This window comes from Muscardinus avellanarius (genome assembly GCF_963383645.1).
Source record: "Muscardinus avellanarius genome assembly, chromosome: 2".
NCBI lineage: Eukaryota > Metazoa > Chordata > Mammalia > Rodentia > Gliridae > Muscardinus > Muscardinus avellanarius.
The window spans coordinates 139,896,985-139,923,316 of NC_137787.1; the positions used below are offsets into that span (position 1 = coordinate 139,896,985).

Here is a 26,332-nt window from a genome sequence, read left to right on the forward strand (position 1 = left end):
TGGAAGGGAGGTTTGAATTAGTGAGTGAAAGGGCAAATGTGCCATTAGAAAAAGATAAAAAGAAAATGGCACTAAAATTTACCGCATAAAGAGACATCAGAACAGTACCAATGGTTGGGTGGAATTTTAAATGGACCCCCTGCCCTCCTGTGGCCACCACGAATGGCTTAGTCCCACCAGGCTTTATTTTCTGCACCATAGGTGAGGGAGAGAGGTCTGTGCTCAGCTTCTGCCATGTTCTATGGGGGCTGTGAGCATGACCGTTTGATTGTTTTCAGTTCCCTGAAACTCATTAAAAGGGCAAGTGGAAGGAAGCCAGTGTGGTGGCACAGGCTTGTGATCTCAGCATTCAGGAGGCTAGTGGTTCTCAGGCAGCCTCAGCTTCTTAGGCCCTTTGCAACTCAGTGAGACGCTGTTTCAAAATAAAGAATAAAAAATAATTCAGTTGGGTGTGTAGTTTGGAGGTAGAATGTCCCTGGGTTCAATTCCCAGTACCACAAAAAACAAAACAAAAACAAACAAACAAAAAACTGCCATCAACAACAACAATAAAAAAAGTCCATTACTTTCTAAAATTTTTTGCATAGAACAGCAGAAAAAATAATAATACATATACCAAAAGATGCAACTGATTTATTTCTACAGCCTAACAGAGACACCATGGCTAGTAAAGTTAAGTGTTTCTGGATATAGCTGGCAGTGGACATTTTATGGAAAGGATATTCATTTTCTTTTTTTTTCCTATGTGTTCCCTGGGGACAGCAATGAAGTCTCTTCTTAACCCCTTGATGGACACCTGCACCCAGGCCCGAGTATTAGATCTGGTACTCCAGAATTTGCTAGTTTCTTTATCAGAGGTGATTGGGGGGGGAGGCAGGGGGTGTTTTAGTTAGGAAAGAACTATTGACTCAATTGAGAGCTTTAATGTGTTTTTCCTGCTTGTCAGCAATGTTTCTGAGCACTCCTATACTACTTTTTCTCTTCCAGACATTAGCTTCAGTCTGATTGTTTTAGAAAACTTTTATTACTTCCATGATTTATTACTTCCATGATGTTTATTCCATTACTGACCTCTCTTCTCCCTAGTGAGTCCCAAAGCCCGCCCAAATGTTATTTCTAAGGGGAAGGGCATGGTGGAGGTTGCTTTCTATTTCCCGGTCTGACATCTGTCCTTTGTGGATAGCTGAGGGTCAGGCAAGCTGGAGCGAATATTCAGAAGTACGTCCCAGGACTCCAGACCCAGGAGATCCGGTTAGATGAGTATTTCTTCATCATTCACCCTCAAGTTGCCTTCAACATCTTCAGCATCTGCAAGTTTATCAACAGCCAATTTGTCCTGAAGACACGGAGAGAAATGATGCCTGAAGCCTGGAAAAATCAGCCCCCACTCAAACTCCGAGGTAATGCTTTCCCTTTGCCTCCTCGGGAGAGTGATCAGAAAGGGAAGAGACAGGGTTTCCAATTTCCGAAAAATTGGCTGCACCGAGGCTACATTGGAAGCAAGATATTTTTATGCCATCCCCACTTGGCCTGATGTGTAAACAATAAATATATTTTATCTCCTCAGTCATTTCTGGCTTAGACATAAGACATGCACCTATATATTTATACACACATACACATACTTATAGCATAACACTATATACTATAGTTATATACTATAACATATATTATTATAAATATAATTATAAAATTTTGGTTTCTATTAGCAAGATTTTCAAAATGTACAAGGTACTATTGGTAGTAACTTAATGTCTGTCCTTTATATAGCAACAGGATCCTCTGACCTGTTGCCAGTAAGGCACACATGATGCTTTTGTTCAAATTGTGGTAACTTTTCATAACATAAAATTTACCATTTGAACCCTAAATGTACAGTTCATTGGTATTAAGTACATTTACTGCTTGCACAACTCTCTGTCACCACCATCCATCTCCAAAACGTTTTTCATCTTTTGCAAATCTAAAACTCTATTACTCTGTCTATTAAATAGTAGCTTCCCATTCCTGTTTTCTCCATTTCTGGAAACCACCATTCTACTTCTGTCTGTATGATTTTGACTGCTCTACAGACTTCATCTAAGAAGAAGCATATAATATTCGTCCCTTTGTAATTGGCTTATTTCACTTTAATATCCTCAGCAGCCATCCTTTTTGTTCCATGTGTCAGGGTTTCCTTCCATTTTAAGGCTGAATAATATTCCATTCTGTGTATATAAATTGTCTTTATTCATTCGTTGATGGACATGTGGGTTCCTTCTACCATTTGACTATTGCAAAGATCCTACTATAAACGTGGATGTCTCTGACTTTGTTATTTTAAATTCTTTTAGTATATACAGAAGTGGAATTGCTGGATTACATGGCAGTTCTGTTTTTAACTTGCTGTGGAATACCATACTGTTTTGGCAATATTTTACATTCCCAACAACAATACACAAAGGTTACAATTTCTTCACATCCTTGTGAATACCTACTCTTTTCCTTTAAAAAAAAATAAACATCATAATGTGTGTGAAATGGTCTTTCATAGTCTTGATTGTATTTCCCTAATGATTGGTGACATTGAGCATCTTTTATGTGCTTATTGACCATTTCTATATATTCTTTGGAAAAATGTTGATTCAAATATTTTATCTGGTGTGTGTACATGTGTGTTTGTATATGGCCAAGTTGTAGAAGTCCATATATATTATGGGTATTAACCCCTTATCAGATATATGACTAAATATTTTTTTTCCATTCTGTTTTTTTTTTTCCCATGCTGTTGATTGTGTCCTTTGATGCAAAAAAAGTTTTTAATTTTGGTACTTCACAATTTATTTATTTTTTCTTTTCCTGCCTGTGCTTTTGGGGTTATACTCAATAAATCATTATAATGTCCAATGTCATTTTCCTTTGTGTTTTCTTCTAAGAGTTTTATGGTTTTAGTTCTTAGGTCTTGGACTCTTTTTGAGCTAAAGAGTTTTATAGTTTTAGTTCTTACACTTAAGGCTTGATTCATTTTGAGCTAGTTTTGTATATGGCATAAGGGAACATACATTTTGAGTTATTTTTCCGTTAGACCAATGATTAGGTATGGTAAACATACAGATAGAACTAGAGGGACATTCAGGAGGGAAAAATCACATGTTCTGAGAACCTGAGTGAAGTGTAGAGTGGGTGATAAGAGATGATCCCAGCAAGATGAAGACTTGAACTCTCCTGCAGTTGGAAACATTGTGAAGAATCTGCCATGATCAGATTTAAGAACTAGACTGACTAGTTGGAGGTGTGTGGAAGATGGATCAGTGTAAAGAAAATGGAGCTTGGGAGGCTAGGTGAAGGAGGCCACTGCTGGGGTGCAGGTGAGAGGTATTGAGGTGCAGAATGATTGCTACCTAGTAGCAATCAATCTGGGGATAAATTTATAAATGATTAAGGCAGGACAGGGTGAATTGATGTAGAGTCAAGAGAGAAAACAGGGTAATTATTGGAATTCTTCTTAAGTAACTGGGTGATGAAGGTGTGGTTAGCTGAGAAAATACATGACTTAAAGTCCTTAAGGGCAGGAGGTTTTGTCACTTTGAGTCCCAGCTGCATCCCTCAATGCCTAAAAAAGTGTTTCTGGATCACAGTAGAGACTAAGTACCTATGTGTTGAGAGGATTCATAAAGAAGATTTGCAGAGTGACTTGAAAGTGGTATCACTGACAGACATTAATGAAATACAGAACAGAGAGTTAAAAAAAACCACTACTGATGTAAGTATAAATTATCACAATGATCCCAAGAAGGCAATTTGGAGGTATAAAAACCCTATAAATGAATCTATTTTTTCTCTATGTAATTCCATGTCTAAGAGTATATCCTTAAACAAAATAACCACAGTTATGCACAAAAACTTACCTCAATTTTTTCATTGTAGGTTTTTTTTTTTTTTTGCAGTAATGGGGATGGAGTATCCATTCCCATCTACCTCCAAGCTATACCCCAGCCCAGCTCTTTTTTCTTTTTATTCTTTATTTTTAAACAGGGTCTCACTGAATTGCAAAGGCCTCACTAAGTAGCTGAGGCTGTCCACAAACCATGATCCTCCTGTCTCAGCCTTTAGCCTCCCCAGTGCTGGGATTACAAGTGTGTGCCACCATGCCTGGCTGTAGTGTTGTTTATAGAGTGATAAACTAGATGTACTACAATCAATACTAGCTTATTATTTAAATATTATACAGTATAATCAATGTAGCCAGCAAAAATAATGATGCATGTTTATATTTAATGCTATAAAATAACTGATATAGTTTTAAATGAAAAATACAAATTACCAAAAGCTATGACATAGTGCCATTTTGGGTAATACAAAGATATCTCCAAATAGTAACAGCAATTATATACACGATTATGGGTAAACTTCACTATTCTTCTTTGCTTTGTTTTCTTTTCTGCAATGGAAGTTCTATTGTTCTAAGTTAATAAACAATCTATTCTTAAAGAAATACAATCTAAAATCCAGGGAGCAAGGCTTCTCTGGAAACTTGGATTCATTGTCAGCCTGGGGTAGGATGCGATTGTTGATGCTGGAAAAAACTGCAAGACCAAAACCCTAGGGAAAGTCAACATTTAAGGAAGGAGATTTAGAAAACAAAACCTTGGACGGAAAAGTCAAATTTTCAGAAAGAGAACAATGTTAGAAAGCTCCAAGTTTGCAGGAAGGGCAGTCAGGTTAGTAAGATCATACAATCGATGGCATAGGGTTGAGTAAAGGTTGGGCTGCCTGACCAGAGTTGGAGTTGGCACTTTGGAGACCATGAATGGGAGCCACCTCAAAGTTAGAAGAGCAGCCACAGAGAGCTGCTGTGGAGAGGGGGGCATGAGTAAGCAGACACAGGGAGTATAGATAGGTCTCAGACACTTGGCTGAAACGGGAGCTGTGCCCCATGGAGAGGGTATCGGGCTTCTCTGGGGAGCGCCCCTCACCAGGCTTGGATGTAGACTATCCTGTGGCATTCTCTCTATATTGGGCAGGCCAGATGATCTGGATGGAGTCCCTACGGTGCATGATATTCCTGTGCTCCCCGAAGCTACGCAGCCTTCATGAGCTGGAGGAGTGCAAGATGCACCTCTCGGACATCGCTCGGCATGATACCACCAGGGATCTCATCCTCCTCAACCAGCAGCGGCTGGCGGAGATGGAGCTGTCCAACCAGCTGGAGAGGAAGAAGGAGGAGCTGCGCGTTCTCTCCAAGCACTTGGCCATAGAGAAGAAGAAAACAGAGACCCTGCTCTATGCCATGCTGCCCGAACACGTGGCCAACCAGCTGAAGGAGGGCAAAAAGGTGGCCGCAGGTAAGGCGTCCCTCCCCTTCCCAGGGACCTCAGAGCAAGGGGCAGTGTGTCTTCACCCCTGAGGCATATGCTTTGAAACCAGGCAGATCTGGAGTTGAATTCTGGCCCCATCACTCGTTCATGGCACCAGCTTGGGCCAATTGCCAATCTGCATCGCCTCAGTTTCTCCTCTCTACATTGAGAATAATAATAAAAAAAGAACAGAGGCAGGAAATGTAAATAATTCACCAGTTCACATCAACACATGCACATGCAACAGGTTCTCTAAGAATTTAGGCTGTGTCGTGGACTAGGCTTATTACACAATGGCCAAAAGCAGGGTCTTTAACTACAACTGGAAGCAATGCCCACACATTAGCTAAAGCATGGGCTGCCTCTGAGGAACACTCTGGAAGTCAGCTATTTCTGAATGGAGGGATACTGCGCTTACTCAACTCAATTTCCATTTGCCCCAGGTGTGTGTTCACTCACAGGCATGCCTGGTGAAGTTGGTGCCAGGTGCTTTTTAAGATCCAGGGGACCCAAAAGAGTTCACAGCCTTGTGGGTTTGACAGATATATACAGACTAAACTAATGGGGTGGGACTGGCTAGAAGAAAGGAAACTGACGTGCATTAAGGAACGATGATTGTTTCCTGGAGAAACCCCCACAAAGGCCAGTGTGGCTGGAGTGGAGTGAGCCAGGTGGACAGTGTCAAGACACGAGGTCAGAGAGGTGGTAGGGATGGAGAGGGATCCCCTGTGTAAGGCATGGTAACTCTTAAGTGTGATAGAAGATTTGAGATAGAGGAGGGAGATGAGGCTAACATGGGGCATCTAGCTGATGTGGGAATTAGCACAAGTAGGGGGCAGAGTGGATGCGGGGACACAGTCAGGAGGATGTGGTACCTAGCCCACTGCACAGAGGCATGGAGCTCATCCCACCATGGCAACTCTCTGTTAGCCCTGATCCTGGATCTCCACTTGCTTGGAGCCATTTCTGTCACCCACAGACTTAGGTCCTTCTGGGAGCTTTTGTTTACCACCTTACCTGTTTATCTCCTTCACTCCTCTGGGGGCTCCTTGTGAGCAGGGGCCCTGTTTGCTGGTTTCTCTTCCCACGATTTTCCTTGTACAATGATTAGCTTCGAGCAGAAACTTAATAGAGGTGCTCATCTCAGGGGCTCAAGAGACACACCACCAAGGGACTGGTGAGTGGTGAGTGGCACTCAGAGCCTTTTACCCAAGGTACAGGCAGGTTTGGTTCCCAAAGGGCACTTGAATCCGAAATGCATAGAATTAATATACTGGGAATGGAGCCACCAAGGGGCATTCTACCTCAGAGCTACATCCCCCGGCCTATTTTTTTTTTTTTTTTTTTTTTTGCAGGTCTGGGGATAGAACCCAGAGGCATTTGACCTCTGAGTTACACCCCCTACCCAATTTTTTATTCTTTATTTTGAAACAGGGTCTCACTGAGTTGTGGAGGGCCTCACTAAGTAGCTGAGGCTGTCCGCGAACTGTGATCCTCATGTCTCAGCCTCCCAAATGCTGGGATTACAAGCGTGCACCACCATGCCCAGCTCCCAGGCCTAATTTTTATTCTTTATTTTAAAACAGGGACTCACTAAGTTGGGAGGGCCTCACTAAGTAGCGGAAGCAGAGTATCGTGAACCTGTGATCCTGCTGCTCAGCCTCCCAAGTACTGGCATTACAAGCGTGCATCACCAATCCCGACTTTATTATTCTCTGTTCTTGGCTGTCATTGATCCGAAGTGTCTGTTGCAGGAGAATTTGAAACCTGCACAATCCTTTTCAGTGATGTGGTGACATTTACTAACATCTGTGCTGCCTGTGAACCTATCCAAATAGTGAATATGCTGAATTCAATGTACTCCAAGTTTGACAGATTAACCAGTGTCCACGAAGTCTACAAAGTAAGTGTCTCTGCAGCGTGGTGATTTCACGTGGACTCAATGTGGGGCAGATACTTGATTCTAAGCCATCTTTTCCTCTCTCTGCACCAGTCCGGGTTTGGTGTGGATAGGAGTGGGGTGAAGAGAAAGAGCTAAAAGGGAATGGGAAATATTTTAAGAATCTTAGTTTACCAGGAATCTTTTTACAGTATCCACGGCTGAGATGGTGCTTTGGTACCTTTGAGGGGGCAAACATTATTTTCCTAGAAAATAGCCTCTTACTCCTAAATTCAGTAGAAACTCTCATCCAAATAATGTGCTTTCTAACAAATAGCAGGATGTGATTACCCCAAGAGCTGCATCTTCTCTGGGATTCATTTCCATGAAAAGCAGAAAGGGAGCTGAGGGTGGAGTTCAGTTATACAGCACTTGCCTAGCATGTGGGATGCCCTAAGTTTGATTCCCAGCACCAAAACCAAACCAAAACAAACCAAACCAAACCAAAACAAAACAAAAAAACCAAACCCAGGAAGAAAGGGCTTTTGGCTGTCTCATGGTTGTTTCCTGAGTCATGTTCCTTCCTCCTCCCTCAGGTTCTCATATGACAACCAAAGATATGAGCCTGTAAGTGTATGAAGGAAGCCCTTGAATACGTTGTTTTTTTCTGTTCTGGCAGGTGGAAACAATAGGGGACGCTTACATGGTGGTCGGTGGCGTACCAGTGCCTGTTAAAAGCCATGCTCGACGCGTGGCTAATTTTGCCTTGGGGATGAGAATTTCTGCAAAGGAAGTGATGAACCCCGTCACTGGGGAAGCTATCCAGGTAGAGAGCAGACGAGTCTTTTGCCTAATACCATATATCTCACATGCCAAAGTGGAATGCGAGTCTGCTTAGGTGGTTGCTGGCTATGTTACAGGAATTTAAATGGGTAATTTCTCCCAGCTTTTTTCTTCTCTTGCCTACGTTCCTAAGGAACAGAAATATTCCTAAGGATATCACAGTCTCAACATCTCTGAAATCTCAGAAGAGGCCGCAACACTCGGGATTTTTCTGTGATTCATAACAACCCTATTGTTCCATAACTTAGGATGGTACTGAGTATCTTTTCCTATTTATCTTGTAGGGCTCTCTCCATCCTGAATGCCAACCCATTTATAATTCCTGCTTTTTTGTTGTTATTCAAGTATTTCAACAGGTGGTTCAGATTAACTGAGCAGCCAGCTTTTCTCACTTGGGGAAATTGTGTCTCCAACATGCTGTCAGACAGTTTGGAGCTCAGGCTGAGGTGTGAAGCTGCCTCCGGTCAGCAGCCCAGGCACCGCAATGCCATAAGATATTCAGAATGGCTTTCCTTCCACCATGTGGCCATTAGCGAGGCATCTGCTTGTCTTTCTCTTGGAAGCTATTCTTCTAAGCCAAGCACAGAAGTTTGTTCACATGATAGAAGTTAGACTGTTTTTGGAGATGAAAAGTAAATGTCCTCTTTTTAGCAGATCCTGGTGCTCTGAGATGGCTTGGAGTGTTGTCTCTGCCGTTTTACATATAGATTCCTCGTTGGCTCATATCAGTCAAAAATCAAAATAAACTTAATATCCAACTAAAAATAAGTAGAACTAATTTGTAAGATAGAATATAATTTTTCCAAGTTGCAGCACCTTTGCAAGAGATTCTGAAAATATGTTGCGCACGCTCTTTCCACAATAATTTGAGGCTAAAAATAGCATAGGTCCTAGCTTTAATGTACACAGTGATCTTATAAGTTAAAGCTGGCTATAGGCCATCACAAGAACAAAATATTCACAATACTTGACTCATTGGAAACACATAGTATGCATATATTGAATAAGAAATCTGAATGTAATAAATGAAATTAGGATGAGGAGCAAAGGGGGATTAGAGATAAGAAGTCTGATAGGAGATGAGTATTTCAGTTAAAGGGCCCTGATTTACATCACTAAAGAAAACATAACTTAAAATACATGATTGTGTAAGTAGAAAGAGTATTACGTGTGTGTGTGCCTGCCTGTGTGTGTGCATGTGTGTGTGTGTGTGTGTGTGTGTGTGTTTATAAAAGGGGCATAGCAATAGAGATGAGAATAATGCTATACAGATAAGAACTAAATTAAACAATGAATTTGTGGCAACTCTCAAGTTGGATTTACAAAAAAAATAAGGATAACTTGTCAGCCATTCTAAGATAAGAATAGGAACAAGGTTAGGAACAGAAACAGCATGTCATGTAGGTTTATTTGAGGATATAAGGAAAAGGACTAGAAACATCTTTTTTGGAGAACTTTGCTGCCATTTCTATAGTTTTAAATGTATTACACATGGAAGTCTGTTTTTTAAATCTATATATTCTTTCATATGGATTTACTGAAGTCCTTGTATGTATGAGACAATATTGCCAGGTGCTTTGAAGGAATTAGAGATGTACTAAAAGGACTTTTCCTTAGAGAAATTAATAATCTTACTTCAAGGAGAAGAAAATCTAGTATGCAAAAACAAGTAGGTCTGGCTAAAATGTAGAAAGCTGTAAGAGATGTTCCCATCCTAGTAAATTTACTTTTAATCCCATGAGAAAGCCAAGAAAATTGAAATGAACTAAATTCCAGAAAATTACAAGCTTTTCCAAGTAGAAGATGCCTATATTTCATTCATCTGGCAGAGTAACAGGAGAAGTAATCCAGCAGAGGCAAGGGCAGGAAGGCTAAAACCAGGCGAATTTTTAGTGAGCTTTTAATAGTCTCGTTGGGCGTCAGAATGACAGGACTGAGTCCCAGAGAGCCTCAGCCAAAAAGCCTGCACCCATCCACCAGCTCTTGCCCAACTTTTCCTGTGTGCATGGGGTTCTTCGGACACAGGCTAGAGACAGAGTAGGAGAGTAGAGAGCTCCTGGTTCCTGAGGGGGGTCTGTGTTGTGTGTGTGGTGTGTGTGTGGTGTGTGTGTGTGTGTGTGTGTGTGTGTGTGTGTGTGTGTTCCTCCCCAAATGGCCCATCAAGAGCTAAGATAGGAGGAATCCCTCGAGGCTCTCTTGGCCCTCACCAAGTACACAGTAATGACCCGTTGAAGTCTGCAGCAAGGAAGAAAGGCAGAGAGAAATCCCCTCATGTGCAGGGAGCCAGGGTAGGGGTGAGGAGCAGAGGGACTCCTGAAGGCCTCACTGTTGGGCTATGCTGCAGAAGAAATCGCCGACGATTCAGAAAGCTGGCGGCTTTGCAGTAAAGTGCCACGAGGTTCTCCAAGCTTTGCTGATGCTCAGGTTCCTTCTGGTTTCACTTTAGCTGGAGTGAAAGTCCTGATTCAGTTTAAAATATTTTATCCAGGGCTGCATGCACCCTAGCAGTATCTTTGGAAAAAGCCCAGGCCCAACTCAAGTACAAATCAAATCCACTTAGTCTCCACTCTAGTAGCCTGACAAAAAGAAAGGGCATGACTTCTGAGTAGTAAAAATTAAATACTTTAGTCTCAGTTACTGTATTTTAAATGTAGCATAAATGTAGCATAAAACAATAAAACAGGACTGGGGAGTGCAGTTTGGAGGTAGAATGCCCCTGGGTTCAATCCCCAATAACACACACACACACACACACACACACACACACACACACACACACTCATAGCAGCCTTAAGTATGTATAATAGCTCCAAACTAGAAATAAAATAAATGAAGAAAACGGAATGTATAAATGATTCAAGGTATATGCTTACTTTTCAGCAATAGAAATAATGAACTACTGATACATACAACAATATGGATAAATCTCAAAAACATTATGTTGATTAAGTGAAGCCAGATATAAAACAGGGTGTACTAAATTGTTTCATTTATGTGAAATTCTGGATCAGGCAAATTAATCTTTGGTAACAGGGAAAATGGTTACTCTTTTGAGAGTAGATGAAAGGAGAGCTGAATTGCCAAGAGGCACAAGATAATTTTGCCAAGTAATGGAATATTCTACATTTTTGTAAAGTAGTTTTAGATAGTGGTTACAGCGACATATGTGCTTATCAAAACTCAGAGCTAAAGACTTCAGTAGCTTTGGTTTTTATGTTAATATAAATCATGTCTTAATTTAAAAGTGAAAGCGAGAGCATTCGATGGTTTGTTTTCAGTGAGGTTTTCTCTGTACAGATCAGAGTGGGGATCCATACTGGGCCAGTCTTAGCAGGTGTTGTGGGAGACAAGATGCCCCGGTACTGCTTGTTTGGCGACACTGTAAACACGGCCTCCAGGATGGAAAGTCATGGGCTTCCCAACCAAGTGCACCTCAGCCCCACAGCCTGCAGGTAACCAGTCATGTAACTCTGCCCTCCCTCGCCCCTCCCTCCTCCTAGAGCATACAGAATGTCTGTATACCAGTCAGGGGATGGGGTAGTGGAGGAAAATCCCGTGTTTTTTCCCATGCTTTACTGGCTTACAGAAGACATCATACCGGATAATACTGTTGAGCCCCTACTATAACATAATTTTTGCTTTTAAGGAGCATATTTAGTGGAGGGAGCAGCATATTATAACCCACAGACCAAATACAGTCTACTGCTTGTTTTTGTAAATAAAGTTTTATTGAAACACAGGCATGGTCTTTTATTCACATATTGTCCATGACTGGCATTATACAGTGGCAGAGTTATGTGATTGTGACAGGGATTATATTATATGGTCCATAATGTCTGGTATTTACTACCTTTTTTTTTAATACAAAATGTTTCCTTGCTCTTGGCCTTTAGAAGAAAGAAAGAAAATCCAGTTTATTATTATTATTATTATTATTATTATTATTATTATTCTATTACTATTACTATTATGTGTGTGGAACTCAGGGGCATTCTACCTCTGAGTTACATAGCCCCAGCCCATTTTTTGTTTGTTTGTTTGTTTGTTTGTTTGTTTGTTTTGAAACAGGGTCTTATTAGGTTGCTGAGAGTCTCACTAATTGCTGAGACTGTCCTCGAACCTGTGATCCTCCTGCCTCCACTTCTCAAGGAAGGACTGGGATTATAGGCATGTGCCACCCCACCCGGCCACAGTTAATTTTTTTACAAGTGAGATAAGCGCAAAGACAAAGATAGGCATACAATAATGCTTAGAATTTCTTGAGCACTTATATTAGGCCACATTTAGTTCTAAATTTATTTACATGTGTTAATTTATTCACTGAGGTTACAACTCCATGAAGATGTACTACTATTATTATTTACAGATGAGAAAAATATAAGGCGCCAAAAGGTTAATAACTGGCCTCAGGCCCAGGCAGGCTCAGGCAGGAGGAGAAGAGAGAGTCCAACCTGGGCGTCAGGGTACACTCTCTACTCTTGAACTACACTTCTGCTTTGGGTACTAGAGTGTGTGTCCTGGGAGCCACAGGGAGAGGCCTGACCCCAGAAAGAGACTGTCATGGAGGAGAAGATGCCTGAGCTGAACTGACATTAAGGAGTTCTGGAGTGGAATTTAACCAAAATCAGGCTACTGAGAGTGGAAAACAAGCAGGACAGTAGAAACGAGGAGGCTTCAGGATGCGAGTGTGTTGAGGGAGGAGCATTGGCAGCAGGATCTGGAGGCTGTGGGGGGTCCCTGTGCCCTCCTTTGGTCTTCAGCACCTGATCAGAAAGTCCCATCTTGATCACCTTGATGCCTCCCTCCTCTCCCCTCCGCCCTCACCCCACTCCTCTGGGATGCTTCCCGTCTCCCTCCTCCCCTGCTGAGGCCCAGACTTCTTTTGCCTCATCCTCCCACTGTAGCCAACTTCACCATCTTTGATAGCAGTGCATTTATTTTTCTTCTGTGCAGAGCCCTGGAAAATCAAGGGTTTGAAATCATTGAGAGGGGTGAAATTGAAGTGAAAGGGAAAGGAAAAATGACCACCTACTTTCTGATTCAGAATTTGAATGCCACAGAGGACGAGATCATGGGGAGACCTAAAATGCCACTTGATCCTGAGGGTGAGCCAAAAGTCTTTGTCATTTGTGGTAGAACTTTTTCCCACTAGCACTTCAGCTGCCTCTGGCATGAACTCTGGTCTGCAGGGTGGACAGGGCACCTCTACCACGTGGTGCATTTTCTCCACAAACTGGAGGGTCTGATGTCTTCTGATCTGGGCTGGTGGGCAGAGCCTCAGGGGTCTCACTTGTATTGGTTGTCACGGTTGTTCTCTGCCAAGAAAGTGGCTTTCCCTAGAAAGTGGCATTGCCCGGCACTCCTGTGCCTGGGCAATGGTGTCAGAGTGCTCCCTCTGCTCCTCCATCCTATAGAAGGCTCTAAAACAGGCATTCTTCCACCTTCTTCATTTCTTTTTCTGGCTTCTAAAACTGGGAAGAGGGACATTTGTGACTCACATAGCTCTGGCAATGACAAGATGGTGAGCGGTTAAGGTAAAACACCCCAGTGCTAGGTTGGACCAGGGATCACTGTTTGGCTCATGATGGCTCCAAAAAGAAGGTGGAATCCACCAGCCCAGCCTCCGCCAGCTGCAAGGCAGGTCCAACCCATTCCGCACTCTTGGGCCATTAGCTGCTGTCCTGGTTAAGAAGGACATGCTGGCCTGGGACAACCTGTAGCAAAAGACAAACCTTCCTGAAACTTTGAGGGAAATGGGAGGAGGAAATGGATTCGTTGTGACAATTGCTAATCTCCAGCTGTTCCAGGGGCCCTCAGAGGAAAACCTTTCAATCCAGAGGTTTCTTATTAACATACCTGATGTGTACAGTATGCCTCTTTGAAACACATGGATTATGGTTGAGGAACTTTAAAACCATTTCACAGTGTGTTCATTCTAATATGCACTCACGTTAGCACCCCGGGAGCAGAGTTTGATTTTGCTTAAATCTTACAAATGGAGACAGCAAGATACAAGGATCCAAATGAAGAACTAAAACCAACTTTGGCTAGTAAAGATCAGGAGGAACCCTCATTAAAGTTTGGGGACTCTGAATTTCCAGGCTCCGGGCATCCCACCCACTATCACTACCCTGTCTCTCCCGTCACCATGCCATCCCCACAACACAGATGGTTCCTAGAGAGGGGTGATTTTTTTTTATCCTTTTCTTTGTTGTCAGGAATGGACAAAGTAAAAAGAAGAGGGGTTATTATGCTCATTCATTCATTAATTATTTGTTTGTTTGTTTTACAGTGCTGGGGATTGAACCCAGGGTCTTGCACATGCTAGACAAACTAACACTCCACCAATGAACTATAACTTTGTTATAGAGAGCATAACTGTCCACAGCCAATTATTAGTCCATTAAGCCACACTTCATTACAGGTTCGAACCTGGACCCAAGAGCATGTGTCTCCACATAAGCGGCAAGGGCCAGGACTGCCATTTGGGGGGGATTTTTATACAGTTGTACAACATCTTGCAAGTCATTCTGTTACATCCTTGATGATGCTTTTTGAATTTACAGCTTCCATCCAATAAGATACAGATCGGTTTTTAAGATAATAGGGTAGGGGTAGGGGGTATCTTATCTACTATTGTGTTGCAAAGTCATTCTTATTACATTAGCCTTGACTTTTAACATTTACAACTCTATACATTAAAGCAGCTACAGAGAGAAGGTCACTTGAGAGAGGGTCTCTTATCTAAGGTATGCAACCTTGGGTTGGGTGAATGCTCTCAGCTAGGGTGAATGCCCTTAACTAATAGATAGACTTAAAGTTTAAACTTATTTAGGACTATTTAACTTAAAAAAATACTCTTGTACAATATTATTGATCAACATTATTAGTTTGAGCAATTTCTTAGCAACTACACCGCACTGCACTCTCATGGCACACCTTGTTATAAAACTTTACCCTAAAATTGTAAACACAACAACTTCAGCCTCTTTTTTTTTTTTTTTTTTCTTTCCTGTACTGGGGTTGGAACCTAGGGACTTTCTACCTCCAAGCTACACCCGTGCCCTTTTTTTTTTTTATTCTTTTTTTTTTTTTTTAATTCTTTCTTTCTTTTAATTTATTTTATTTTGTGGTTCTCGGAGTAGAACCCAGGGACTTTTCTATCTCCGGGCTATACTCTCAGACCTATTTTATACTTTATGTGGAAACAGGGTCTAAGTTGCTGAGAGCCACACTAAGTAGCTGAGGCTGGTATTGAACCTGTGTGATCCTCCTGTCTCAGCCTCCCAAGCGCTATGATTACAAGCATGCACCACCATGCCTGGCTTTTTATTCTTTATTTTGAAACAGGGTCTCACTAAGTTGCAGAGAGCTTCAGTAAGTAACTGAGGCTGTCTGTGAACTACGATTCTCTGGTCTTAGCCTCCCAAATGCTGGAATTATAAGCATGTGACACCATGCCCGGCAACTTCAGCCCTTTTTAAAAATTATTTTATTTTAAGACAAGTCATACTGAGTTGCCCAGCCTGGCCTAAATTTGTGATCCCCCTGCCTCAGCCTCCCAAGTAGTTGGGGTCACAATCGCAGGCATGTGCTGAAAGATATGGTGGGTCCCCCTGGCGCATTGCGGGTCCCCCTGGTGCACAGATACACGCAGAGATTCATTATAGATGATATGAATGCCTTTATTCGTGGGAAGTTGGCCGCCAGCCCCCACGTGCCCACGGGGGCTGGTGGGGGAGGGTGCGTCTCTCTGTGTCTCTCTTTCAGGCCTCCCTCTCTGAACTCCAAACTCGCTTCTTCCTGATCTGGAGGTGTGGTCCCCTCCTGGAATCACTGGGCTCCGCCTCCTAGCTTCCATATATCACATGGCTTCTTCAACTGGAAGACCTTAATATGGAGCTTGAGAAAGAGGAGGGAGAGAAGGTGTGGGAAGAGGATAAGGAAGGACCAGTCAACTCCCAGAACCTAAACAGTGTCCTGGGGCAAATAAGGAAGGGGAGCTAGGGGGAAAGCTCCCTTCCCTCTAGGCTGAGATCAGCCCTCACTGGACCCCTTAGCCAGGTGGACCCATGTGGAGAAACTGCACAATGTTATATGTTGTCCCCAAAGAGAGGCTCCACCTTCTCCTGCTTCTAAGTATTTTATTCTCTACAGCAGGTTCCCCAGTGCCTTGGATTACCTGCTGGGACCCTGAGCCCTTAGGCTTTGGGCAAGGGTATGTCTGTCTCTCTGGGTCCACCTTCTCAGTCTCTGGAGCACTGTCCTGGAGGCCCCAGCAGGAGCTGGAATGCTAGGAATTCTCAGGAAAGACCTACACAGATTCTGCTTCTGAGAGACCCCAGTGGACCTCAGAGGGCGGGCCATCTCCCCCCTGACTGCAGCCTTCCTTCTGCAGCCAGGTCAAGGGTTTCAAGGCCATGCTAGAGGAGGGGACTGGGGACCCTGCTGTGTGTGCGTGTCTCTCTGCAGCTGGCCTCCTCCCTCATGTGGTCTCCTGGGGTCACACTCTGGTTTTCTTGACAACCTGGGGAGGGGCAGAGGGATGAAATTCAGGTGGCTGGAAGGGGGCATGAAGCACTGGGTCTTTGAGCAAAGCAGTGCAGGGGGGGGAGATAGGCAGTGTCTCTCCTGAGCTTTCCAGGATGGCCCCTACCCACCCTGGCACGAAGAGACCAGAGGAAGCAGGACTAAGAAGGGAGGTGTCCAGGGGAATCCCCTCAAGACACCTTCCTTTCTCCTCTTCTCAGAAGGCAGCACATCTGTGAGTCGTTCTTCTAGGGAATGAGTATATTAAGTATGCTAAATGTCCCTCGGCCTCCCCTGAAGGACATTTGGAACTGCTGCCCTGTCTTCCACAGTGTACCAGTATTAAGAAATGGCCTAAAAGATTTGAAAAAGAAGTTTTGGTTATTAATATATTTGTAAAAAATCACTTTATGGAGGTCAGATCTGTGAAGGAGAAGGGCAGTCAGGGCTTGGTGACTTCGAGGACTCAAGTAGCTGTTATAATGCAAATTACCCTCACTAAAAGTAATTAGCAAGTGGATAGAGGAATTGGGATCTAGGACTTTCACATTCTAAAATCAGGTTTGAATAGTAAATGATATCTAGCAAGAGGCTAAGAATTCCCCAAGAGTATGGGGGTAGGGGATTGACCTTTGTGAAAGAAGAGGAGATACCACATGGTCCTTGACCTTGTGAATCATTCTGGTCTGAAACAAAGAAACCTAGGTGTATACCAGCAGCTAGGTGGGAAATTAAGGGGCAGACTTACAACTAGGTCATAGGATTACGTGGTAGAGTAAGATGGGGGATTTTGTACCTGTATAAAAGGCTGTTTTGTGTTTTTGAACTTCGGTGACTTTGTTTTGGGTCACCCCCTCTGTATTATTCTGCAATAGTATAGGGCTGTAACTATCATTTCTTTGTAATGAACTCATTTAAATCTTCAGTGAGAGTTCGGACTAGTGCATATCGATCCTGGTCCAGAACAAGCACCTGTGGTTACGGGAATAATCTCCGGGAGCCTAACAGAGGTCCCCGGGGACAGTCCCCCCAAACCATAATAGTTCAAACTGTAACACACAGGACAGGCCTCTGAGGGAAACACTCAGGAGCTGCTGGTGTTGAGAAGGCCCCAAGCACCTCACCTCAGAGGGCCTGCCCTCTGCCTATGCTGCTGGCTCACTTTTTTTCCCTCACATTTTTTTTTGCAGAAGCAAGTGCTCAGGAAAACCAAGACAGGAAAGCCCCTGCCATCCTGAGGTACCATGCCAGTGCACAGCCGCTCCCAGGCAGTGACGTCACAGACGGTGAGACACCAGGGCTGGTTTCCAGTCCCCACGCGGCACTCCAAGACCATCAGTGGGTCAGGGCCGCCTCATGGGGAGGGAGGGAACTGAGAAGGGCCAGCACAGGTGGAGTTTGGGGTGAGGGACAGGATGCCTTGGACTTGCTGTTCACTATTTTGAATAAGTGTTTGTTTTGAGCGCCCCTCCAAAGTACCCTTATACAGAATAGCTCTTATATCCCTCCTCTAAAAGAAACTAATACTTTCTCTGGATACCGTGGCCCTCGGTACATGACTCCTCGTACTAAGGGGTGCTGAGAACTTCTTGCTGCCCAGCCCATCCTACGCTGCTCTATATAGACCTCAGGGCACCAGCACAGCCACAGAGCACAGCCCCAGGCCCACTCTGCACCCTAGGGATGGATGAAGAGCTTTCTTAAAATTCATGCTCACTTGTGAGTGCTTGGAGAGTCCTTGCCCTTCTCCAGGACCCTTCTCAGGACGAACACAGCTTGGTTTGTGGTATGGAATTACAAAGGAGAGATCAAGAGCCAGGGATGGACCTGTGGAATGTCTACCACTGCCATCCTCTCCCATTCTGGAAACCCTATGCCAGACAACCACAGAACCCTCGGGAGTTAAGCTCTGAATTGAATCAAATGAGTTTACTCTTTCTTGTAAGTTCCAGAGGCAGCTTCAGTACTTAACAAAATATCGGCGTCGTCACAGATGTATTGTAGATGGGCGGATGCATGAGATAATTGGGATTGCCATTTGACACCATATAAATGTGGGTTTGGCTATGTAACACCATAAGTCACATGGGGCCGTGTTATATCCCTGAGAGGCCCAGCCACTGGGTGCCCCTGTGCCATAGTAGTAGGGAGCCATGGGCAGGAACCCAGCCTACAGGCTGCACCCAGATCTCATTTGCACTTCAATAACACACTTTTCTTTCCCTTGCTGTGTATCTAGGTGTTAGATGTGTCAGTGAGGAGGCTCCCCAGTGCAATTAAACAGAAGTATTGAGCCGGAGTGAAATCAGTGTGTGTTGACTCAGATATTTAAGCAACCACCATTTAGTATTGACTAAGAAATTGGCCTTCCAGCTGCTCCTGCTGGCAGGCCCTTTTGGCATCTCATCAGGCCCCTGTTAATGTGTTTTTCAAATTTCAGCTTGCTTCATCTTGTCTCCTAACTGATTCTCCCGACGATTCCAGAATGGTTTCCAGGCAGACCTGGACACAGCATTAGGCGAGCAGCCCAGGCCGTTCTCTGGAGGTGACCCCTTTGTAGAAGCCATGCTCAGAGAGAGTTCACATGCTGGGTTCATGGCAAATCAGACCAGCTTAGGGGGGCTTCTCAGACCAACTCCTAATTATTTCTCTGGAGAACTTTCGAGGTGATGAAGGATCTCTCTACTGACCAAGTTTTGGGTTTGGTAATCTAAGGGGTTTTGGTTGCCTCTGAATCTGACTCACTCTTCCCAATAGGAAGAACTTTCCCACCATTTGCAATCCCCTGATGGGTAATCCTTTGATGAATTTGTGGTCACTGAACTGCCATTCCTTGCCCTTTGCTTTACAGAGTCCTGACAAGACAAGAATCTTTCCAGACTTGTCCAATGAGCTAGGGTCCAGCTGGCCTGAAGCTTGCTGCTAAGGAAGGCTAGGTCCCTCTTCTCAGCTTAGAAGCCTGTCAACAGCCTTTCTGAGGCCTTCCTAAGTTTGGCTGTAAAACTGTCCTAATCTTTCCTACCTGGAGTTGTTTTTAACCTTGAGCTTTCTAGTTGGGTTATGAACCCAGCAAGATTCTACAGAGGGATCCTGGGGGGAGTAAATGTGGGGTAGTGATGGAGAAACATAAGATTTTGAGTATCAGGACTAGCCTCTAAAGTCACTTGGTATCATATCTCTGGGTATCACAGACTGGCATGACACAGAAGAGCTGCTGAGTGGGAGGTGGTGGAATGGGGCAGCAGAACAATCAGCGAACAACTTGTGGACAGTGTAGACACTGAACCAGCCCCCAAGGGTGATTGAGGAGGTCAGAGTTGTGCCTGCAGCTGGTTTGTTAAGCAGCTTTTCCAGGGGGTTCTGATAAGCCAATGGGTTTTGAAATCCTTGTTATTAGGAAAGAGTATTAAACTGAGACCAGAATTCCGAGGGCTGTGTCCTGGTCTGGGGCAAGTACTCCTAATTAATTTCTCTCATCCTGGAGGCAGGGCTGATAGAGGGCCTGGTTCTTGAGTTGCTTTAAGGGATATATGAGGTAGAAAGTATTGCTTGAAAGCACTGAAGATGTTTCTCCATCTGCCTAATCACATGGGGACCCGATTACTGAGAGTTTATTCAGAAAAAAACTGTGTAGGTCTTAGCACAAAATTGTAAGAGGTATTACAAAGGGCTTAAAAAGGACCTTCTATATGATGTACAAAGAGCTTACCTGAGGAGGAAAGAGGGATCCACATGCAGGCATCAGGAGCCCAGCCTCTCACAGGGCATCCAGCACCAACAGTGAGCACAGGAGACACTGCATATGCACCAAAGAGGTTGGAAAACTTAGAGGAAAATACTTAGAGGAGGTACCGGTGATGGCAGAAGGGGGCATAGACAAAAATCTACTCTGATTGCTGGAGAATGTGGAAGTTTATAGAAGGTAGAGACTTACTTTCTCTACCACATGGCCTCTTTTGCCCAGGAATAGAAATAGGAGGAACCTGGAGGCAGTTCTAAAATAGCATCCCTTTTCCACATCCTGGAGACACCATCACACACTTTTTGTGCTGCTAGCATAGGATTGTCCTCTCGATGATGGAGCGCCTCCCAAAAATTACATTTCTGGAATTGATGACTCTGCTTTCTGATATGGCTGGCCAGCCCTCCCGCCAAAGCAGGTGTCTGCCTTGGAAAGTGGATCCCAATGCAGAGTAAAGGCCAGGCCAGGGCAGAATGGAGGTCCATGGGATCAGCCAGTAGCAGGCCCTGTACAGCTAAGCTCTGGGATGGGTGAAGCTTCTGATGGAGTGAGGCTGCAGGGACAAGGCCTTAAGACCAGGCAGAGTCTGATTCCAGGTTCAACCCAAACCCTCTACTCAGTCCTGGAAAATCAGTGTAGATACCAAGATGCAATCTTCTTTGTCTTATTATGTACCGAGGAGGTTAGAAACAGATGCAGGGCAAATAAATGGGATGATTTTATTCACAAATATTACAGTCCCTACTTGTAAACCCATATCAGAACCTGAATAACTCATAGAATTCTGCCTGTAAAGATCAGGCAATGATCCAGATTCCCGCCCAATCAACAACATTTCCCCCAAACTCTATGTTGTTCTCATTGCAGACACTACAACATCCCCCCTCCACACATGCTTCCAAGTTCAGGACTCACAATGTGGCTCACCTGATGGATGTTTTCCAAATGGAGGTCTCTCCTGCAAACATTCTTCTCATTCAACCTGCTTTTAATCTATGTTAGATAGATTTTGGTGCTGCTTTTAATACTGGGCCTTGTAGTTTGTCCAATTAAAAATAATTTGCTTATTCATTTATATTAGAGAATGAATACTTAATTTTTTAAAGTTTTAAATAAATAAGAGACTGTGTGTGTGTGTGTGTGTGTGTGTGTGTGTGTGTGTGTGTTGTGTTGCCATGGATTGAACTCAGGTGCGTTCTATTTCCGAGATATACCCTCAGCCTTTGTATGTTTTTGTTTGAAAACAAACAACCTCACTAGGTTGCTAAGTCTTGCTGTGCTTCTGAGGCTGTGCTTGAACCTGGAATCCTCCTATGTCAGCCTCCCAAGTACTGGGATTACAGGCCTGTGCTAACATGCACAGCTAATTAATATTTTAATATATCTTAAATATACTTTAGCTATACTGCCAAACTAAAAGAAAAAAAGCAAAATCACTTTTAATTTTATTACCCAGAGAGACTACTATTAAAATTTGGGTGCAGATCTTCCAATACCTGTATGTATAAGGGTGTGTGTGTATGCTTTTTCTTACAAAAATGGGGTTGTCACATACATACTGCTTTGTAACATTCTGGTTGAAAGATCATGAATTTCTTTTCTTTGTACATTTAAGTGTGTGTGTGTGTGTGTGTGTGTGTGTGTGTGTGTGTGTGTGTTGAGAGAGAGAGAGAGAGAGAGAGAGAGAGAGAGAGAGAGAGAAAGAGAGAGAGAGAGAGACAGACAGAGACAGAGACTAGAGATTGAACCCTCAGGGGTGTTCTATCTCTATGCTACATAACCCTATTTTATCTTTTACTTTGAAACAGGGTCTAAGTTGTTTATTAAGGGTCTTACTAAATTGTTGAGGGCCTTGATATGTTGCTGAGGCTGGCCTCAAACCTGCAATCCTCCGGTCTTGGCATCCCAAATACTGGGATTATAGGTGTATGCCACCACATCCAGCTCATTTAAACATATTTTAAAACAGAGAAGTTTAAAAAAGACATAATGCTCTTAACACAGTATCTTGTTTCCCATGTGACTTATGGTGTTACATAGCTAAACCCACATTTATATGGTGTCAAATGGCAATCCCAATTATCTCATGCATCCGCCCATCTACAATACATTTGTAACGACGCTGATATTTTGTTAAGTACTGAAGCTGCCTCTGGAATTTACAAGAAAGAGTAAACTAATTTGATTTAGTTTAGTGTTTAGATTCTCCCAGGTATCTAGATGTCAATAATTCATAGAAGATGTACCTTATAATTCTTAATTAATTAGAAAATGTAATTAACTAGAATGCACAGTCATGAGCACTCATCTCAGTAAAATGATGGCATCAGTAGGTATCCTCGGATTCTGGGGGGTTGTGAGCCATAGTCTTGTGGGTATAAAGGATGATAGATAAAAATTCATCTCAAGTAAACAAGGAAATTCTTCTACCATTTGGATTGTGGAACTGGAGTGAGGTAAAGTGTCAACATATATGTGTGGAAATTCCCAGAGTCTTGCAATTCAGTGCTGGCCAAGTCTCATCTGAATCAACCAGCGGCATAGATTCAAATTGATGGAGTCATGTTTGGCCTGACCAGCTTCCAGAATGTGGTCTCAGTTCTTTTTGTCAATGTGCTCCTAGCCAGTTGTCTTTCTGTTAATGATCAGAGGATTTTTCTTCAGGAAGAGAAGGAGGCAAATGTTGTTTAAGGGAAATGAGAGTAGAAATGGTGGAGACAGAAGACCATGGTTAAGATAAAACAAGAAAATGAAAAATGGGCAGGTTAGAAGAGAGAAAAAAAATGTGTTGTATAGGCAGGGGAGATGATTCTATGATGAAAAGCAAAGTTTAACAAATTTAGAGAAAAAATTTTAAAAAAATCATAAAAAATAGTTGAATAAAGCAGAAACTAAGCATTCTGTGAAATATTATTTCCCTCGTAATTCCTGCATTTGGGAGGCTGGGACAAGAGGATCTGGGTTCGCGGATAGCCTCAGATATTTAGGCCCTTTGTAACTCAGTGAGACCCTGTTTCAAAATAAAGAATAAAAAATCAGGGCTCGGGGTGTAGCCTGAAGGTAGAATGCCTCTGGGTTCCATCCACAGTACTGCTAAAATAAAATAAAATAAAATAAAATAAATAAATAAATAAATTCCTAGCATTGCATGCACTTGCACAGGTCTCTGTGAAAGATTAAGCCAGAACATACTTTATGCATCTGGTTACAAAGGACTGTGGAAGCATGGGCATATCACGCACAGATTCTAGCTACTGATAGGTAAAGAAAATAATTTCCCTTTCGGAGATTTCCTCTCCTTCAGCAGCTATAGACCTTTCTAGCTCTATATTTTTTTAATTAGGATAATTGTCATGTTTTGTACAAAGACACCGAAGTTCTGTGATCACACTAGTCTTCTGTGGAGTTTTCTCTGTCATGGATTCTTATAACGTGTCTATGAGTTGAGTGGGAGGCAGATGTGTTGTCTAGTATCTTTTCATACCTGGAGAAACTGAGGCATGTAGGGAATCAGAAGGGAAGTGTTCAGTTGTCCTTTTTTAAGTGGTGATCGATCTAGAGGCACATGATCATGTTCTCAATAGAAAAAAAAATCACCCTTCCTTCTGTAACCAACTTTGCGTTCCCCTATTTATTATGATACACAAACAAAAGTGAACTCAAATCTTTCAAACACACTGCCCTTATTTAACCTGCATGCTTCCATTTCGGAAAAATTTAAAGCCCTTTAAAACTATAATAATGTTTATAAAGAAATTTAATATTGCAATAAACTAATTTAAAATGAAAGAGATAATGGGTATTAGGAATAATAAATTAGTAGAGAATTGGTAAAAAAAAAAAAAGCAAAACTGAAAATGTTATATCTGAATAAGTAACAGTTTCCAAAGAGCATAAAATATTACTGGACATGATTCAGTTTTTATAAGAGGGGGAGAAGGAATATACTATGGCTATCAAATGAACCTATAACTAATGACATCTGTATTTAGCCAACTCCGGTTTGTCCATACCCTATAAAAATGCCACAATTGAGAGTTTTATGAACCTTGATTCCTTGTCAGTCTAGCCTCAATTTATGCATGAGCTAAACACTCCACATGACTAATGTACTGGAGTTGCACCAGTGACATGGTTCTAGGTGCTCCGGGAGCTCCCCTTCCCTGCTCCAGGGCCCTCTCCCCAATTTTCACCTCCTCCTGGGTTTGAGACTGAAGTGAGACTGGGGGACAGGTCTCATTGCCCAAGCATTTTCCATGCATATGTCCCTTACATTCAGTAATGTCTAGGACATTAGCAATTGGAGCTCACCTCAGTCTAATTGTGCTGAAAAATACCCATCGCTATTAGGATCTTAAAATAAAACTGATCGTTGACCCAAGGCCAGGAAGAAGCCTGCCCTAACAGCCTCAATCCCAGCTCTTGGAAGGCTGAGACAGGAGGATCGCAGGTTCACAGCCAGCCTCAGCCTTAGTGAGGCCCTCTGCAACTTAGTGAGACCCTGTTTTAAAATAAAGAATAAAAAAAAGGGCTGGGAGTATAGCTTGGAGGTATATGCCCCAGAGTTCTATTCCCAGTACTGCAAACCAACCAAAGAAACAAACAACAAAACCCCCCACCAGCCTCTAATAGTAAAAAAAGCCCGTTCATTAATTGTGGAGGGGAGAGCTGAAGGGGGAAGCCCTCTTGACTGTATGTGAACCTCAGATCTAACACAGGAGCCTCTCTGAACCTGAGTGTCTCTGGAAAAATGATTAGTGTAAAACAGGAAATGGGATGATAGATGACTTTGAAATCTCAGACCCCGGCCTTTCCAAATAAAACCACAGGCAAGCAGGAGGGGTGGAGACCCTGTCTTGCACCAGCCTCTGATCTCCAGCTCTCCCATCCCCACCCCTCCCTCCAGCCTCAGCTCAGAGTCCCAGCAGCAGTTGTTTTCCTGTACCTCCTCCCTGGGCTCTCCCCATACTTAGAAACACTACCAGGCATCTTGTAGTTCATATTCAGTGTGGGGCACTGCATTGAGTACTTGATAGGAATCATTTGTTAGTTCCCATTTTACAGATAAGGAAAAGCAAGCCCCAGAGAGATTAAATACCTTGTCCACAGTTACACGGTGAGAAGTGGCTGGGTCCGAGCCTCAGCTGGTGTCGCGTTGCTGCTTAGAACTCATAGATGTCACAGGCTGGGGAGAGAGGAGACTCCGTGCCATTATGTGAGACTCGGAGCTATTTATTCCTCCTTCTTTGTGCAGGAGTAAAGATTTGAGGTAACAAGATGGCAGAGAATAGCACAGAAGAAATGGTCAATCCACAGGGCGGTGTTCTGCACGGGCTTTGGGTTGTGAGGACATGGTCCTGCCCAGGGTCACGTAGAGGTAGAAGAGGCAGCCCAGAGAGGCACACCCTGTCCCTGGGACCTGGCTCAGAGGGGGCCTCTGGAAGGAGACCAGTCTAAGACTGGTCCACTCTCTCATCTGTCTCGTTCTAGCTTCCTATGGAGCCACTTCTGGCAGGAGTCCAGCAAGGAGGCAGGCCTCCGTGGAGGCCACAGGCCCACAGCGGTCTCCAGGGCAGATGGAGACCCAGCCCTTTCCTAAGGACTCCATGTCGTCCGCTTTCTGTGCTTTGTTGTAACAGAGGAAAAAGGGCCGTTGGGATGAATTCCTCCCTCCTGTTCATTTGTACGGCATCAAAGAAAAGGAATCTCATTTCTCAGAAGACTGCTTTGGTCGCTTCTCTTTCCCGAGTCCCCTTTAGAACAAAAGTGTAGAAATGAAACAGGATTCTGACAAGCCTGGAAAATGTGCTTTGACGTTCCGAGTGTAAAGCCAGCCCTCCCCTTTGAGACTGGCCCTGTTTGTTCCTATGGATGGTGACTTGGGCAGTGAGGGCATTTCTGGTGGCTCCGGATAGGAGTGAACAGCTTCTGCTCTCATCACTACCACGGCCCCCCGAACCTTGGGGATACCCCAACTTTGGGCTCATGGAGAGCAATGCCTGG

The 26,332-nt window shown here is 43.4% G+C and overlaps 1 protein-coding gene across 1 annotated transcript in view; it reads left to right on the forward strand.

Annotated features, from left to right (window-relative positions):
• Window positions 1-25,965, forward strand: part of LOC308258831 (guanylate cyclase soluble subunit beta-2-like) — a gene marked incomplete at its 3' end in the record, with an annotated part of 65,910 nt that extends 39,945 nt beyond the window's left edge. The window contains exons 8-15 of the mRNA XM_080689454.1: window positions 1,184-1,400; window positions 5,004-5,324; window positions 7,091-7,239; window positions 7,895-8,041; window positions 11,356-11,510; window positions 13,012-13,163; window positions 17,778-17,873; window positions 25,820-25,965. Coding sequence (XP_080545580.1) covers window positions 1,184-1,400; window positions 5,004-5,324; window positions 7,091-7,239; window positions 7,895-8,041; window positions 11,356-11,510; window positions 13,012-13,163; window positions 17,778-17,873; window positions 25,820-25,965 — 1,383 coding nt within the window. The remainder of the gene's footprint in view (window positions 1-1,183; window positions 1,401-5,003; window positions 5,325-7,090; window positions 7,240-7,894; window positions 8,042-11,355; window positions 11,511-13,011; window positions 13,164-17,777; window positions 17,874-25,819) is intronic.
• Window positions 25,966-26,332: the final 367 nt, after the last annotated feature.